Here is a 13,449-nt window from a genome sequence, read left to right as displayed (position 1 = left end):
GAAGTGAGGTGAAATGTGCTGCAGCAGCTGGTGGTAGCATCGCCTGGAGGGGGGAAATTGTAGACAGGACACACCTTACATTAGGATTTCTGAACGTGATCAAAGTGACATAAAATCCAAATATTGGATGAGCTTGTATGGAGCAGGGATCGGGTAAGTTGGAAAATGTTTCATTTGATCTGAGAGGATTGCAACATCTGTGGTGTGATTGTACAGCAGAACGTTCTCTGCCGTACCTCTGTATGTGTTCTGTTACCTTAGGGCAGGTGTAGCACACCTCCGCCCCTCCGGCTGTGGTGGAACTACAAATCCCACGAGGCATTGCAAGATTCTCGCAGCCGCAGACATGACTCCCGAAGAGAGATGCATCGTGGGATTTGTAGTTTCACCACAGCTGGAGGGCCGGAGGTTTGCTACCCCTGCCTTAGGGGGTTATTTACTGTGCAGCCGAAGGCAGCCGAGCGAATATCCGAGCCGAAGTGAAGTGAGTTGAACACCATTGGGCTATTCACTTCATCCTTGTACGGCTGATTTCAGCCGTACATCGGCTATAATCAGCCGTACATTGGCTATAATCAGCCGTACATTGGCTATAATCAGCCGTACATTGGCTATAATCAGCCGTACATTGGCTATAATCAGCCGTACATTGGCTATAATCAGCCGTACATTGGCTATAATCAGCCGTACATTGGCTATAATCAGCCGTACATTGGCTATAATCAGCCGTACATTGGCTATAATCAGCCGTACATTGGCTATAATCAGCCGTACATTGGCTATAATCACTTGTACATTGGCTGGCTTCGGTCAGACGAACATGCTAAGTGACATCACCGCCGACTCTGCCTATTTGTTGTCATAGAGTGATAGGCTACTGTCTTCAAATGACCTGAGGCCAGTAGCTTGTCATTGCACGATAACAAATAGGCGGAGCCAGCAGTGATGTCACCGCTAGCTCCGCCTAGTTGTTTACATTCGCGGGGAGAACGGTGTGATCCGGCAGACCGTTCTCCCCGCTTCGGCCGTGACTTCGGCCCAGCCGGGCCAAAGCATATATGGATTCGGCTCGGCTGAGGCCTTCGGCTGCTATACGGGTTATTGTGAATATTGTGACTAGCCCGTACAGTAGCCCTTTGGCGCAGCTGAACAGAAGGGCTGGGGTGGCCGAAGTGAGCCGAAGGATTAGCCGATGCTTCAGCTTGATCCTTCGGCTCCGTCGTGAATAACCCTCTCAGTCTGTAGTCACCAACAAGTTAAAGGGAAATGTAGTCATTTTACACTAGATATGCCTGAAGGGGTTTGGGGTCCAAAAGTGTTTTAGTACAAGGGGGGCCCACATGTTCCCAGGCACCCCAAGTGTCTCTGGCCACAAGGAAGGGTTCACAGATGTAATCAGATAAAGGACAGGGATTGCATGTCTGGAGGACCACGTGCAAGAGTTGGGTCCTCAACTCAAGAATGGTGCACTGTGGGTGTCATCAGTCTGTGAGTAAGGGATTGTGGGTATCATTGGTTATGCCCTAACCCCATAGTCTCCTTTAAAGGAGAACTATGGGGTCAGGGCTTTTCCCCATAGTTCTCCTTAGGGTAACGGGAGGACACAAACTAGCGTCCTCCCATCATCCTAGGCTCAGTATATAGAGAGCTACAGCTCGCGGTATACTGAGACACGGCAGCCGGAGCGGATCCCGACATCGCTGTCGAGATCCGCCCAGCTGCGTGAGTGACAGCTGGCTCCTCCTATCTAGAGGCACAGCCAGCTGTACCCGCCCCCTCCCCCGTCCGTTCCGCCAGTCAGCGCTGGAGGATCGGAGCGGGGAGGGGGGAATCCAGCCCCTCCCCTGTCACCGCAGAGAGCCGTGACAGGATCGAGAGGTGAGCGAACGCCGGTATGTGTTCGCACACCTCCCGATCTACTGAGCCGACCTGTGACAGTCTCATTGTCACAGGTCGGCTAGAACTATGAGGTGAGTGGAAATCACTCAGTTCTCCTTTAGGGAAAAGTCACATAAACAAATGACCTCTAATGAATATTACGACTCAAAATTATACCGGAGTTTCCCTTTAAATCTGTATTTTTAGCAACAAAAAAAAAATCCAAATTCTTGCCTCCATTTGCATACAGCTCTCCTCCTGGACGCACATTATTCGTATCAGATGCAAATAGCTAACAATGTCCTTTTATTGTAAATGGTGTGCAGAGATTTGCACATGTCGCCCATTTCCATTGAATGGATCCTCCAGCAGTGGAAAGCAATAAATTCTGTGACACCTCGTAAGGGGGATAAATCACTATTTGTTCTCACCTGTTAATAGGCCAACTCCCCGTTCTTTACACCAAAGAATATTGCGTTGTTTTTTGTTTTTTTTTGTCCTCGCTGCCGCCGTGCAGACTGCCGCTCGTCTTTTAACGCTTGAAATGTATACACTTGTAAATAGAGCGAGCACCTGTCCCTGGCCTCTGTCTGCACTGGTAATTACTGCTGTAAATCCAGTGAATGGAGCTGTCTGCGGGGGGGGGCATGATCACCCGTGACCCGACCATGTGACTCCCGCCTGGCTTCCATATTGTCAGCCTTTCACAGACCGGTAGCCACATCAATCTCCATCTGTATCATTGTCACATGGAAGCGCTCCTGTGCCGCTGATGTGCTCTTGGCCCGGACTGTACTACACAAAAACTGCTGCAGAGCGAAAGCCGTGAACAAAAAAAGAGGAACAATTTACAAAATAAGTGCCCTTTAAATGGAATGGATACTTTGTATTCAGCGAACATGCAATCAGGACCGTCCACCTGTTCTATTGTCCCAGTTTTTTGGCAGTGCAATACTTCACCCCAAGAACGCTGCTTTCTGCTAGTTGCAGTGGACCAGAGAAATTTATATTTAACAAATGTTGTGCCTCTCTCCCCTTTTAGGGTTCGTTCACACCATCAGCAGTGCGTTTTGGTCCGATAGTGCTTTGATCGCACGGAACGCATTGCGGCCGCAGGGCGTGGCTAGTGTGCCATTCACTTCAACGACCCGCCACGCCCCCTCCTGCCGAGAAAAAAAGGGAGCCGGCCGCAATGCGGGCAGTGCGTTGCGGGCCGGAATCGGACCGTAGCGCACTGCTGATAGTGTGAACGAACCTTTAAAGTTTGCTCTACTTTACAATGCAGCATTCCAAGATAAATCTGCACACATTGAAGGCAGCGGCAAAAGACGTAGGTAGAAAGCAGAGCTCTCAGGCCCAGTGCAGATCTGCGTGTCCCAGGATCGCGCGGTCCTGCACAATGCAGGCAGCTATTGCTGGGCGGCCCCATTGATCTTTTTTATTTACTGGTAACATTCCGTATAAAAAAAGGTATTCGCTCACCTCTCGATCCTGTCACAGCTTTCTGCCGTGACAGGGGAGGGGCTGGATTCCCCCCTCCCCGCTCCGATCCTCCAGCGCTGACTGGCGGAACGGACGGGGGAGGGGGCGGGTACAGCTGGCTCTGCCTCTAGATAGGCAGAGCCAGCTGTCAATCATCTGATTGCACTCAGCTGACACACTGCACGCAAAGCTCCGTGCCGGATGGCTTTGCTTCGCTCTGCACGGCTTCGCGTGCAGTGTGTCACGGCCTTAACAGTCAGAGGCAGCAGTGCCTTAGATGATCTCACACTGCAGATATACAGCTATGAAGCTACATGACAGGAATGCCTAGACACAGGAAGTGTGTTGATATTTTCCTGGAGCAATTTCAGACAAACGGCAGATTTTTCATGGCACTCCTTAGGCACAAATAACATTTCTAGATGTAACTTATAAGTTAGGAACCACTAAAACACAATGGGGGGAATTTATCAAAACTGGAGCAGATTTGCATGGCAACCAATCTAAGATTATATATACATATCTGATCTCACATGTATATCTAGAAAACATTCCCTTAGATTCCCATAGAGCGTTCCATGCTGATCGTGCAGCATTCTCTGGGTTGGTTCCAGCAGTCCGATCCCCGGAGAAGGGAGTTGGTGTAATGGGATGGATGAGTTGCCGTCTTTCACACGTGTTTCATGTTATCAGTGTGTGTTCCTCCCGGGTAGTCTTTATGTATAGAAGATATAATGACCTACATCAGCGCCGTCCAAACCCATGTACCGATAAGACCCATGTGGTTAAAGTGAACCAGCGCTCCAAGCTGCAAGAAAGATAGAAAGGAGCAAGGAAGATGCAACTGCTCGCTGTGGTGTCTTTTCCAAAAGAGCTGACAATCTAATTTCCATGCCACAGTCACACCGATGTGTATATGTATAAGGAGAGTTTTGGGGGGAAGCCAGCTTGTAGTGGGTGCTTACTGAGGTTGGAAGTGAACAGGCAACACAACTTTTTTTAAGCTTTTTATATAAGAGTAATCTGCAGTTACAACAACAGGGGATCCCTATTTACTTCCCAACAACAAGCAATGATGCAGGGGGATGATGTACGTTTACATACAGGAGGCGTGGATAGGTTGAACCCCCTTTCTCTAATAACCCTTCAAGCAGCTGGTCAGCTGTACAGCCGCAGATTTCTACATCCTCCTAGAAATCCACCAGCTCCTTCCAGGTCTGGGCCTCCAGCCTTTTTTAACTGAGGGGGTCAGGCATCTCTATCCATAACAGGCGGAGTGCTGCCCTTGCGTCCACATTTCCCTGCATCAAGGGGCCCCTCTGAAACACAGCAGGGGCTATACACTGAGCGGACAGATTATTATGACCCCCCTTATATAATAATCCGGCCACTCGGTGTATATAATAATCCGGCCACTCGGTGTATATAATAATCCGGCCACTCGGTGTATATAATAATCCGGCCACTCGGTGTATATAATAATCCGGCCACTCGGTGTATATAATAATCCGCCCACTCGGTGTATATAACCTCTCATGGCTATAGAAATCTCGAGAGAACTCTGTCTACTTGGACATGATGGCAAGATGGCAGCCCGAGTCCATGGCAGAGGACACTTTGGTCCTATGCCAGGGTCCCCCAGGTGGTGGTAGAAAACAGTGGTCATGTCATCACTTTGTCTACTACTGCCAGATATCTGGACTTGTTGGAGCAATCACCATATTGTCACCTCACTTCCTGCCTTACCACCCGAGGGAGCAAAAGCTCCAATCCTCAGGGGCAGTAGGAGCATCACCCATTACCTGTTGTATGATTTGCGCAAGGAAGCCGGGACACATGAAGGAAAACACAGGCCAAGTCTACCTACTCCATGCAGATAATATCCTGAAGGGTATAGAACCCCAGAATGTGCTGCTGCAACATCGCAGGTTTAATCAGTTTTTACCGTCCGATGTTTCCGCTTTTATTATTAATATTATTATTTGTTCTCGGTTAATAAAAGTTTCTACAGCAGTGTAATCATTTCCAGTGCTAGAAACACAAAGGGGGAGATGTGATTGGTCGGCAGCACTGGAAGGTCTAGCGATGTATCGTTGTGCAGTGTTGTCATGTCCCGTGTCTTTTTGTCTTGCAGAGATCAGAAATGGGAATTTGAAGGCCATTCTGGGCCTGTTCTTCAGCCTGTCACGCTTCAAACAGCAGCAACAGCAGCAACAGAAACCCCAAAGTTATCACCAGCCCCCTCCAGCCTCCCAGCATTCAGGAACGCCAAGCCAGTGCCAGCAGCCATATCAACACTCCGGTACCCTCCATGCCCAGAACTACTCAGCCGCTCCAGTCCAGTGCCAACAACCACAGCAACCTCCCCAGTCACAGAGTAAAGCTCAGTCGGAAATGCATTCCAGGTACGGGGTCTCCATCTTTATCGCAGGCTGTAAAAATGTATCTCATTCTAGAAACTTCCACAGGGACACCCAGGGCTGTGTATTGTCTGAGCCCATATCTGAGACCATTCAATGCTAAGGCCGGGCAACTGCAACACATATCTACCTATTCAGTTCTAGGGCAGCACCTTCCCTACCAACCAATCAGTCTAAAGCCGGTCTTACATGGATCCTAGGTTCCTGCTGAATCGGCTGCAATTCAATCACATGGGTGGCCCTGCTCGCACCACCTAGGCAGGGTGGATGTCACTCCTCCAGTTGGGTGATGGGTGGATGTCACTGCTCCAGTTGGGTGATGGGTGGATGCCACTCCTCCAGATGGGTGAGGGGTGGATGTCACTGCTCCAGTTGGGTGATGGGTGGATGCCACTCCTCCAGATGGGTGAGGGGTGGATGTCACTGCTCCAGTTGGGTGATGGGTGGATGTCACTCCTCCAGATGGGTGATGGGTGGATGTCACTCCTCCAGATGGGTGATGGGTGGATGTCACTCCTCCAGATGGGTGATGGGTGGATGTCACTCCTCCAGATGGGCGATGGGTGGATGCCACTCCTCCAGATGGGTGATGGGTGGATGCCACTCCTCCAGTTGGGTGATGGGTGGATGCCACTCCTCCAGTTGGGTGAGGAGTGGATGTCATTCCTCCAGATGGGTGAGGGGTGGATGTCATTCCTCCAGATGGGTGAGGGGTGGATGTCACTCCTCCAGATGGGTGATGGGGGGATGTCACTCCTCCAGATGGGGGGATGCTGCTCCGCTAGATGGGTGATGGGTGGATGTCACTCCTCCAGATGGGCGATGGGTGGATGCCACTCCTCCAGTTGGGTGAGGGGTGGATGTCATTCCTCCAGATGAGTGAGGGGTGGATGTCATTCCTCCAGATGGGTGAGGGGTGGATGTCATTCCTCCAGATGGGTGATGGGTGGATGTCATTCCTCCAGATGGGTGATGGTCGGATGCCACCCCTCCAGACTGAAATCCCACCATTAAGACATTTTGATATTTGCATAACTCCTCCCAGAATCCAGCCCATGTACAGAATCCTGCTGACCCCTCCCACCACCCGCCGTCTTCCTGCATTGCATAGAGAAGCCAGGGAAGGCAATATACACTTAAACTTTATCTTTAAACGTCAACATCCCGCTTTTTATAGCTTTATAGACAATAAACGATCTTTTACTGACACACAGACTGATCCCAGACAGTGACCTTGTCTCCTGAACCCGGAGATATAAAGAGTAATAAGGATCCGTTATGGGACTTTAGTCCCGGAAGGTGAAGGCGGACTCTCCGCGCTCCCATATGGATATTAATACCTTGACATGAAGAGATGAGATCACAGGCACGCCACCGATGACGGGTTCCCCGAGCAGGTTCTCATGTCATCGCACAGAATGCCGGCCTTTGTAGTGGTGAAAAATTGTGCAATTAACTGATTACCCCGAGCAAAGGAGACGGCGTAACACAAAACCGATTCTTTTCAAGTCTTCCCAGGGAAACATTCATGGTATAGAGCCGGGGAGCAGGCCGAGGGGGGGGGGGTGGGGGGGATGTGGGATCAAATGCGTCCTTATCCGCTTCCTGAGGAAAGTTCTGTTTAGGTCAGAGCGGCCCGGGACCCGCACAGGGATGTTCAATACGTGAAGAAGATTCAATAATAGGAACATAACAATGTATCTGTATGGATTCATTCAATGAAGCAACACAAAGCCCTCACAGCCAATAAGAAATCAGATTGCATCTGATCTAAACGTACATGTAAACCCCAAATGAATGACAGTTAGCTAAGGCACCACGTATCATAAACAATTGCCAGTTGTTTTATGTAAAATCCTTGTTTTTTTTTCATCCTTTCCTGCCCCTGTCAGTTTTCTTTGCTGTCTGTGTCACCTTGGGTAGATTTCCCGACACTTCCTGTCCTGGAGACGCAACAGGAAGTGAATAGAACTCATTTTTTTTCCTGCGGCCCTCTTCTGCCCACATGCACTCCCGCAATGGCTGCACTGCATGCCTCTAGAGTAGGGAAAGGTTAAAGCCTGCCCAGGAGTGCCCACTTTTCCAGTCATGACATTTGCCCGTCAAGGCCTTTTGATATTTGCATAACTCCTCCCAAGAGCCCGCCCAGTGCTTGTATCAGGGCTGATGGCTCTTTAGAGGAGTACAGAGGCAGTGATGTCTTTAGGAAGCTATGTACAGCACCCTGCTGACTCCTCCCACCAGCCATGACCTGCCTGCATTGTATAGAAGCACAGTGATGACATAACCAGGACTAAAAATGTTAGGGATGCACCAATACTGTTTTTCGGTATCAAGTACAAGTACCAATACTTTGCTTTCGGTACTCGTCGATACCGATGCTTCCGCTGCCATGGAGCCGGCTTCCTGGGCAATCTGATTGCCCGAGAAGCCGGCTCCATGTTGTCTGGCGGCCAGCTTCTGATTGTGCTTGGCTGGGAAACTGGTTTCCCAGCCAATCAGCATGGAGCAGGCTTCCCAGCAGGCGGCAAGTAGTGACCCGGCTCGATGCTGATTGGCTGGAAAAGCCGACTTCCTTGCCAATCAGCATCGAGCCGGCTGTTTCGCCCAATCAGGAAGCTGGGAGGCGGGTCATTACTCGCCGTCCAGCTTCCTGATCTCACGGGAAGCCGGCTCCATGTTCCTCTACGGCACTGCCGGTCAGAGGAAATCTTCCGTTATCGGAGAAGGTATCGGAGCATTTGGCAGAGTACTCGCCCAAATACTCGGTATCGGTGCATCCCTAAAAAATGTAATTATCATGTTTTGACGTACCAGGGAAGGTAAAAAAGCTTCTACTTTAAAGGAGAACTATGAGGGGGGGAGGGGGGATGCTTTTCACTCACCTCATAGTTCTAGCCGACCTGTGACAATGAGACTGTCACACGTCGGCTCAGTAGATCGGGAGGTGATCTATAGGTATCGGTGACAGAGGTCTATAGGTGTCATTGGGCATTATTCTGATACATTCTGTCTTTTTGTATATTTTCATCCCGCTGTGCAGTTCGTCCTCCAAAGACCCGAGTGAGGTCAAGTTCCTGCGCTTCTCCCTGGGACAGAGGAAATGCTCGCGGTCAGTGTGTGCCCGTGTGATGGACTAATGCACAAACTAACCTCACCGAGCGGACTGCAGTGCCGCCCTCAGTAACCTTTGCTGTGCATTGATTGGAATTAATATATTAATAGATTTAATCTCATTAAAGGGAAACGTTGCGCTGGAATTATACATTGTGAGACACTAATGTAACATTTGCGTTGTGACTTGTTACACTCTTTCTGTTCCTTTTATATTGTTATATTTTATATCTGGTTCTCTAGATACTTTTGTCTGTATACAGAGAGTACCGAACCTTCAACACCCTTGCTGAAAGACTGCTGAGTTAAAATCACTCGAGGGGGTAAAGCTACCAACAGCCTTAAAGCCCAACCTTGGGTTCTGCCCCCCGATTTGCCCCTCCAATCATTTTTATGCTTTATTTTATACTTACCTTTTTCAGATGTCTTTAGACCAGTCATGTGACACTCGGGGTCCTCTTCCTTTGCCGCTGGGTGGTCTTCGATGATGCATAGAGCCGCTTTGCCTTCATCAGCACCTCTTTGCATCATTATGTGACTCGGTGACACTCCTCAGTAGGAGGGTCCATGATACCCTGTACTCACAGGATGTTCTCAGTCTTCCAGGTTGAATGATACTGGGTGTCTTTCAACCTGGAAAACTGAGGTTATCTAGTGACGGAGAGGAGTTACTGCGGTGGAACAGCACCAGAGAGGAGGTAAGTATTGCAGGGATGACTTTTTTATTTGAACACCCAATGGATTTGGCTGTTGGATAGTACAAAATATGACTGCCAGATGAACACTTGGGGGTTGATTTATAAAACTTCCACTCAGCCATATGCTGGGCGAAATCCATTCCTTGCCTTTTCTGCCACTAGATGGAGCCAAGGAGGATAGGAAATTCCCATTCCCACCACTAGATGGAGCCAAGGGGCGTAGGAAATTCCCATTCCCCACCACTAGATGGAGCTGAAGAGCATAGGAAATTCCCATTCCCCGCCACTAGATGGAGCCAAGGAGGATAGGAAATTCCCATTCCCCGCCACTAGATGGAGCCAAGGAGGATAGGAAATTCCCATTCCCCGCCACTAGATGGAGCCAAGGAGGATAGGAAATTCCCATTCCCCGCCACTAGATGGAGCCAAGGAGGATAGGAAATTCCCATTCCCCGCCACTAGATGGAGCCAAGGAGGATAGGAAATTCCCATTCCCCGCCACTAGATGGAGCCAAGGAGGATAGGAAATTCCCATTCCCCGCCACTAGATGGAGCCAAGGAGGATAGGAAATTCCCATTCCCCGCCACTAGATGGAGCCAAGGAGGATAGGAAATTCCCATTCCCCGCCACTAGATGGAGCCAAGGAGGATAGGAAATTCCCATTCCCCGCCACTAGATGGAGCCAAGGAGGATAGGAAATTCCCATTCCCCGCCACTAGATGGAGCCAAGGAGGATAGGAAATTCCCATTCCCCGCCACTAGATGGAGCCAAGGAGGATAGGAAATTCCCATTCCCCGCCACTAGATGGAGCCAAGGAGGATAGGAAATTCCCATTCCCCGCCACTAGATGGAGCCAAGGAGGATAGGAAATTCCCATTCCCCGCCACTAGATGGAGCCAAGGAGGATAGGAAATTCCCATTCCCCGCCACTAGATGGAGCCAAGGAGGATAGGAAATTCCCATTCCCCGCCACTAGATGGAGCCAAGGAGGATAGGAAATTCCCATTCCCCGCCACTAGATGGAGCCAAGGAGGATAGGAAATTCCCATTCCCCGCCACTAGATGGAGCCAAGGAGGATAGGAAATTCCCATTCCCCGCCACTAGATGGAGCCAAGGAGGATAGGAAATTCCCATTCCCCGCCACTAGATGGAGCCAAGGAGGATAGGAAATTCCCATTCCCCGCCACTAGATGGAGCCAAGGAGGATAGGAAATTCCCATTCCCCGCCACTAGATGGAGCCAAGGAGGATAGGAAATTCCCATTCCCCACCACTAGATGGAGCTGAGGAGTATAGGAAATTCCCACTCCCTCCACTAGATGGAGCCCAGGAGCATAGGAAATTCCCATTACCACCACTAGATGGAGCCCAGGAGCATAGGAAATTCCCATTACCACCACTAGATGGAGCTGAGCATAGGAAATTCCCATTCCCACCCCTCGATGGAGCCGAGGAGCATAGGAAATTCCCATGGCCACCTCCTAGATGGAGCCAGTTCCATCTAGTGGCAGAAACGGCATGCGAACGGCATTTGCCCAGTGTACAGTTTGGTTGAAAGTTCTATAAATGTACCTCTTGTTGTTTTTGTAGTCGGATCTTTCAACCTCCATCTCCCATCTGTAGTGTTTCCCAACCTATCATAGGAGTAGTATAGTGATAAGTAGAGCTGCAACAACTAATCGACGATGAGAATAGTTGGCAACTATTCTCATCGTCGATTAGTTGGGGGGGTAGAGAGAATTTTTTTTATACAACCAATCGGTTAGTTGAAAAAATTATCGGGTAACTAATCGATTATGAAAATAATCGTTAGCTGCAGCCCCAGTGATCAGTGAATTGAAATGCTTTTTGTTTTGCCATTCTAATGGAAAAGACCAGCTGTGGTCCGAAGAAATTTAAAAAGCTGGTAACTTTATTTATCCAGACAACATGAACAGAGTCCCTGCCTGGGTCCTCCAACTCTGAAGCATTTCACCTACATATCTGAGCTTAATCGTAGAGGACCTCTTGTGGGTGAAATGCGTTGGTGAAGGAAGTCAGAGGTGGGAGTCTCTCTGCTCATGTTGTCCGGATGAATCAAGTTACCAGCATGCATTTTCTTCACAGTGCAGATGGTCTGTTGGGTGTAGGATGAGCCCCTGGTGGCATTCAGTGCCCAATCGTCCATGATGGGCTTGGAAGCAGCACACCATATCACTTTGGTAATGTTTTGCTGCCGCGTTTGTCTCGGCCGCCGCAGCAAGACGCTCTCATGACTTGTAAAATTCGATCCGGGTTACTCCAAGACAAGCGGACCGCGCATCTTCGTGTCTCTGTACATCAAAGACGGTTCTGGAGATTTTACAGCCTCGCCGGGTTCTGAAAAAACAGATGTTCTTCTCCAGCGAGCCTTCAAATCTTCCGTCACATGTGCAATTAAAAGGAGAGAAGAAAAGGTGGTGTCTGCCTCCTCACCCTGACCAATAGAGTTGGGCCAATCAGAAAGCACCAGCACTGTCACATGTTCCACCGTACCTGGAAGTACTGGGAGAGGGGGGGGAGGGGATTTATCAAGACTGGAGCAGACAAAACCAGCTTCTCTCTTCAGCGTGTTCTGTTAAGATTTGAAGATGAAAGAGAGAAGCTGATTGGTCGCCATGCACGGCTGCTCCAGATTTTGTCTGCTCCAGTTCTGATCAATTCCCCTCCGGGTATTTTCCTCTTTACTTCTGAACATGTGACCAGGGAGTGAAGGACAGGAAAGGTGAGTATGTGCTGCTGGGGGAGCGGACGTTGTATGATCTCACTTCATATAAGATACATGAGCAGTCATTTGCGCTGAACACTGAAAAATGGCCTGGCCAGGAAGGGGGTCTAAACACCTGGTCTTGAAGTGGTTAATGAAAGTTGTGTCACCGGAGCAGCCAATCAGATTCCCCGTTGGACTTTCTCTAGCCAGCATACGTAGCAAAAGACGCAACGGGATTGGTCAGTGTAGGCAGCGGCCGTAGTCTCCTCGTGTCCCCGTGTCCATGTTCGGTAGCTGTGTGTGTGTGATGAGTGGCAGGCTCGGGTTCCTCTCCGCTATGATAACATTATAGAAATAATATTTATCTTTGGTAAAAGTTTCCATCCCGCCGCTGCAAATCGTCTCCCGCGGTGTGTGGACGTGTATTCCGCACATGGTCATCGGCCCGGCCCCTCATCTTCTGTCTTCTCACCCTATGCAGGCTCCCCGGCCCCAGTACCAGGACATCTGCTGCAGGCAGCGAGGCCAAAACACGGGGCCCGGCCCCTGGGAGCAGGCGCAGTCACAGCTTTAACAACTACGACAAAGCCAAGCCGGTGAATCCCCCCGGCGCCGCCACCGAGAAAGGTACGTGACATGGCGGCAACGCTGACTTCATTATTATCTATTCTGTTATCTATCTATCTATCTTTTATCTATCTATCTATCTTTCATCTATCTATCTATCTATCTATCTATCTATCTATCTATCTATCTTTAATCTATCTATCTATCTATCTATCTATCTATCTATCTATCTATCTATCTATCTTTCATCTATCTATCTATCTATCTATCTATCTATCTATCTATCTATCTATCTATTTATCTATCTATCTATCTATCTATCTATCTATCTATCTATCTATCTATCTATCTATCTATCTATCTATCTATCTATCTATCTTTAATCTATCTATCTTTCATCTATCTATCTTTCATCTATCTATCTATCTTTCATCTATCTATCTATCTATCTATCTATCTTTCATCTATCTATCTATCTATCTATCTATCTATCTTTCATCTATCTATCTATCTATCTCCTATCTATCTATCTATCTATCTATCTATCTATCTATCTATCT

The 13,449-nt window shown here is 48.9% G+C and overlaps 1 protein-coding gene across 1 annotated transcript in view; it reads left to right on the top strand.

Annotated features, from left to right (window-relative positions):
* The window catches only part of NAV2 (neuron navigator 2), a 224,746-nt gene that overhangs the window by 90,405 nt on the left and 120,892 nt on the right, over nucleotides 1-13,449 (top strand). The window contains exons 5-7 of the mRNA XM_018554770.1: nucleotides 5,495-5,765; nucleotides 8,824-8,892; nucleotides 12,804-12,949. Of these exons, the coding sequence (XP_018410272.1) occupies nucleotides 5,495-5,765; nucleotides 8,824-8,892; nucleotides 12,804-12,949 (486 nt within the window). The remainder of the gene's footprint in view (nucleotides 1-5,494; nucleotides 5,766-8,823; nucleotides 8,893-12,803; nucleotides 12,950-13,449) is intronic.

The sequence above is a fragment of the Nanorana parkeri genome, unplaced genomic scaffold, assembly GCF_000935625.1.
Source record: "Nanorana parkeri isolate BGI_ZX_2015 unplaced genomic scaffold, ASM93562v1 scaffold10, whole genome shotgun sequence".
In the NCBI taxonomy this organism is placed as follows: domain Eukaryota; kingdom Metazoa; phylum Chordata; class Amphibia; order Anura; family Dicroglossidae; genus Nanorana; species Nanorana parkeri.
The sequence above is the reverse complement of the archived record's forward strand: the minus strand, read 5'-3'. Positions and strand labels throughout refer to the sequence as shown.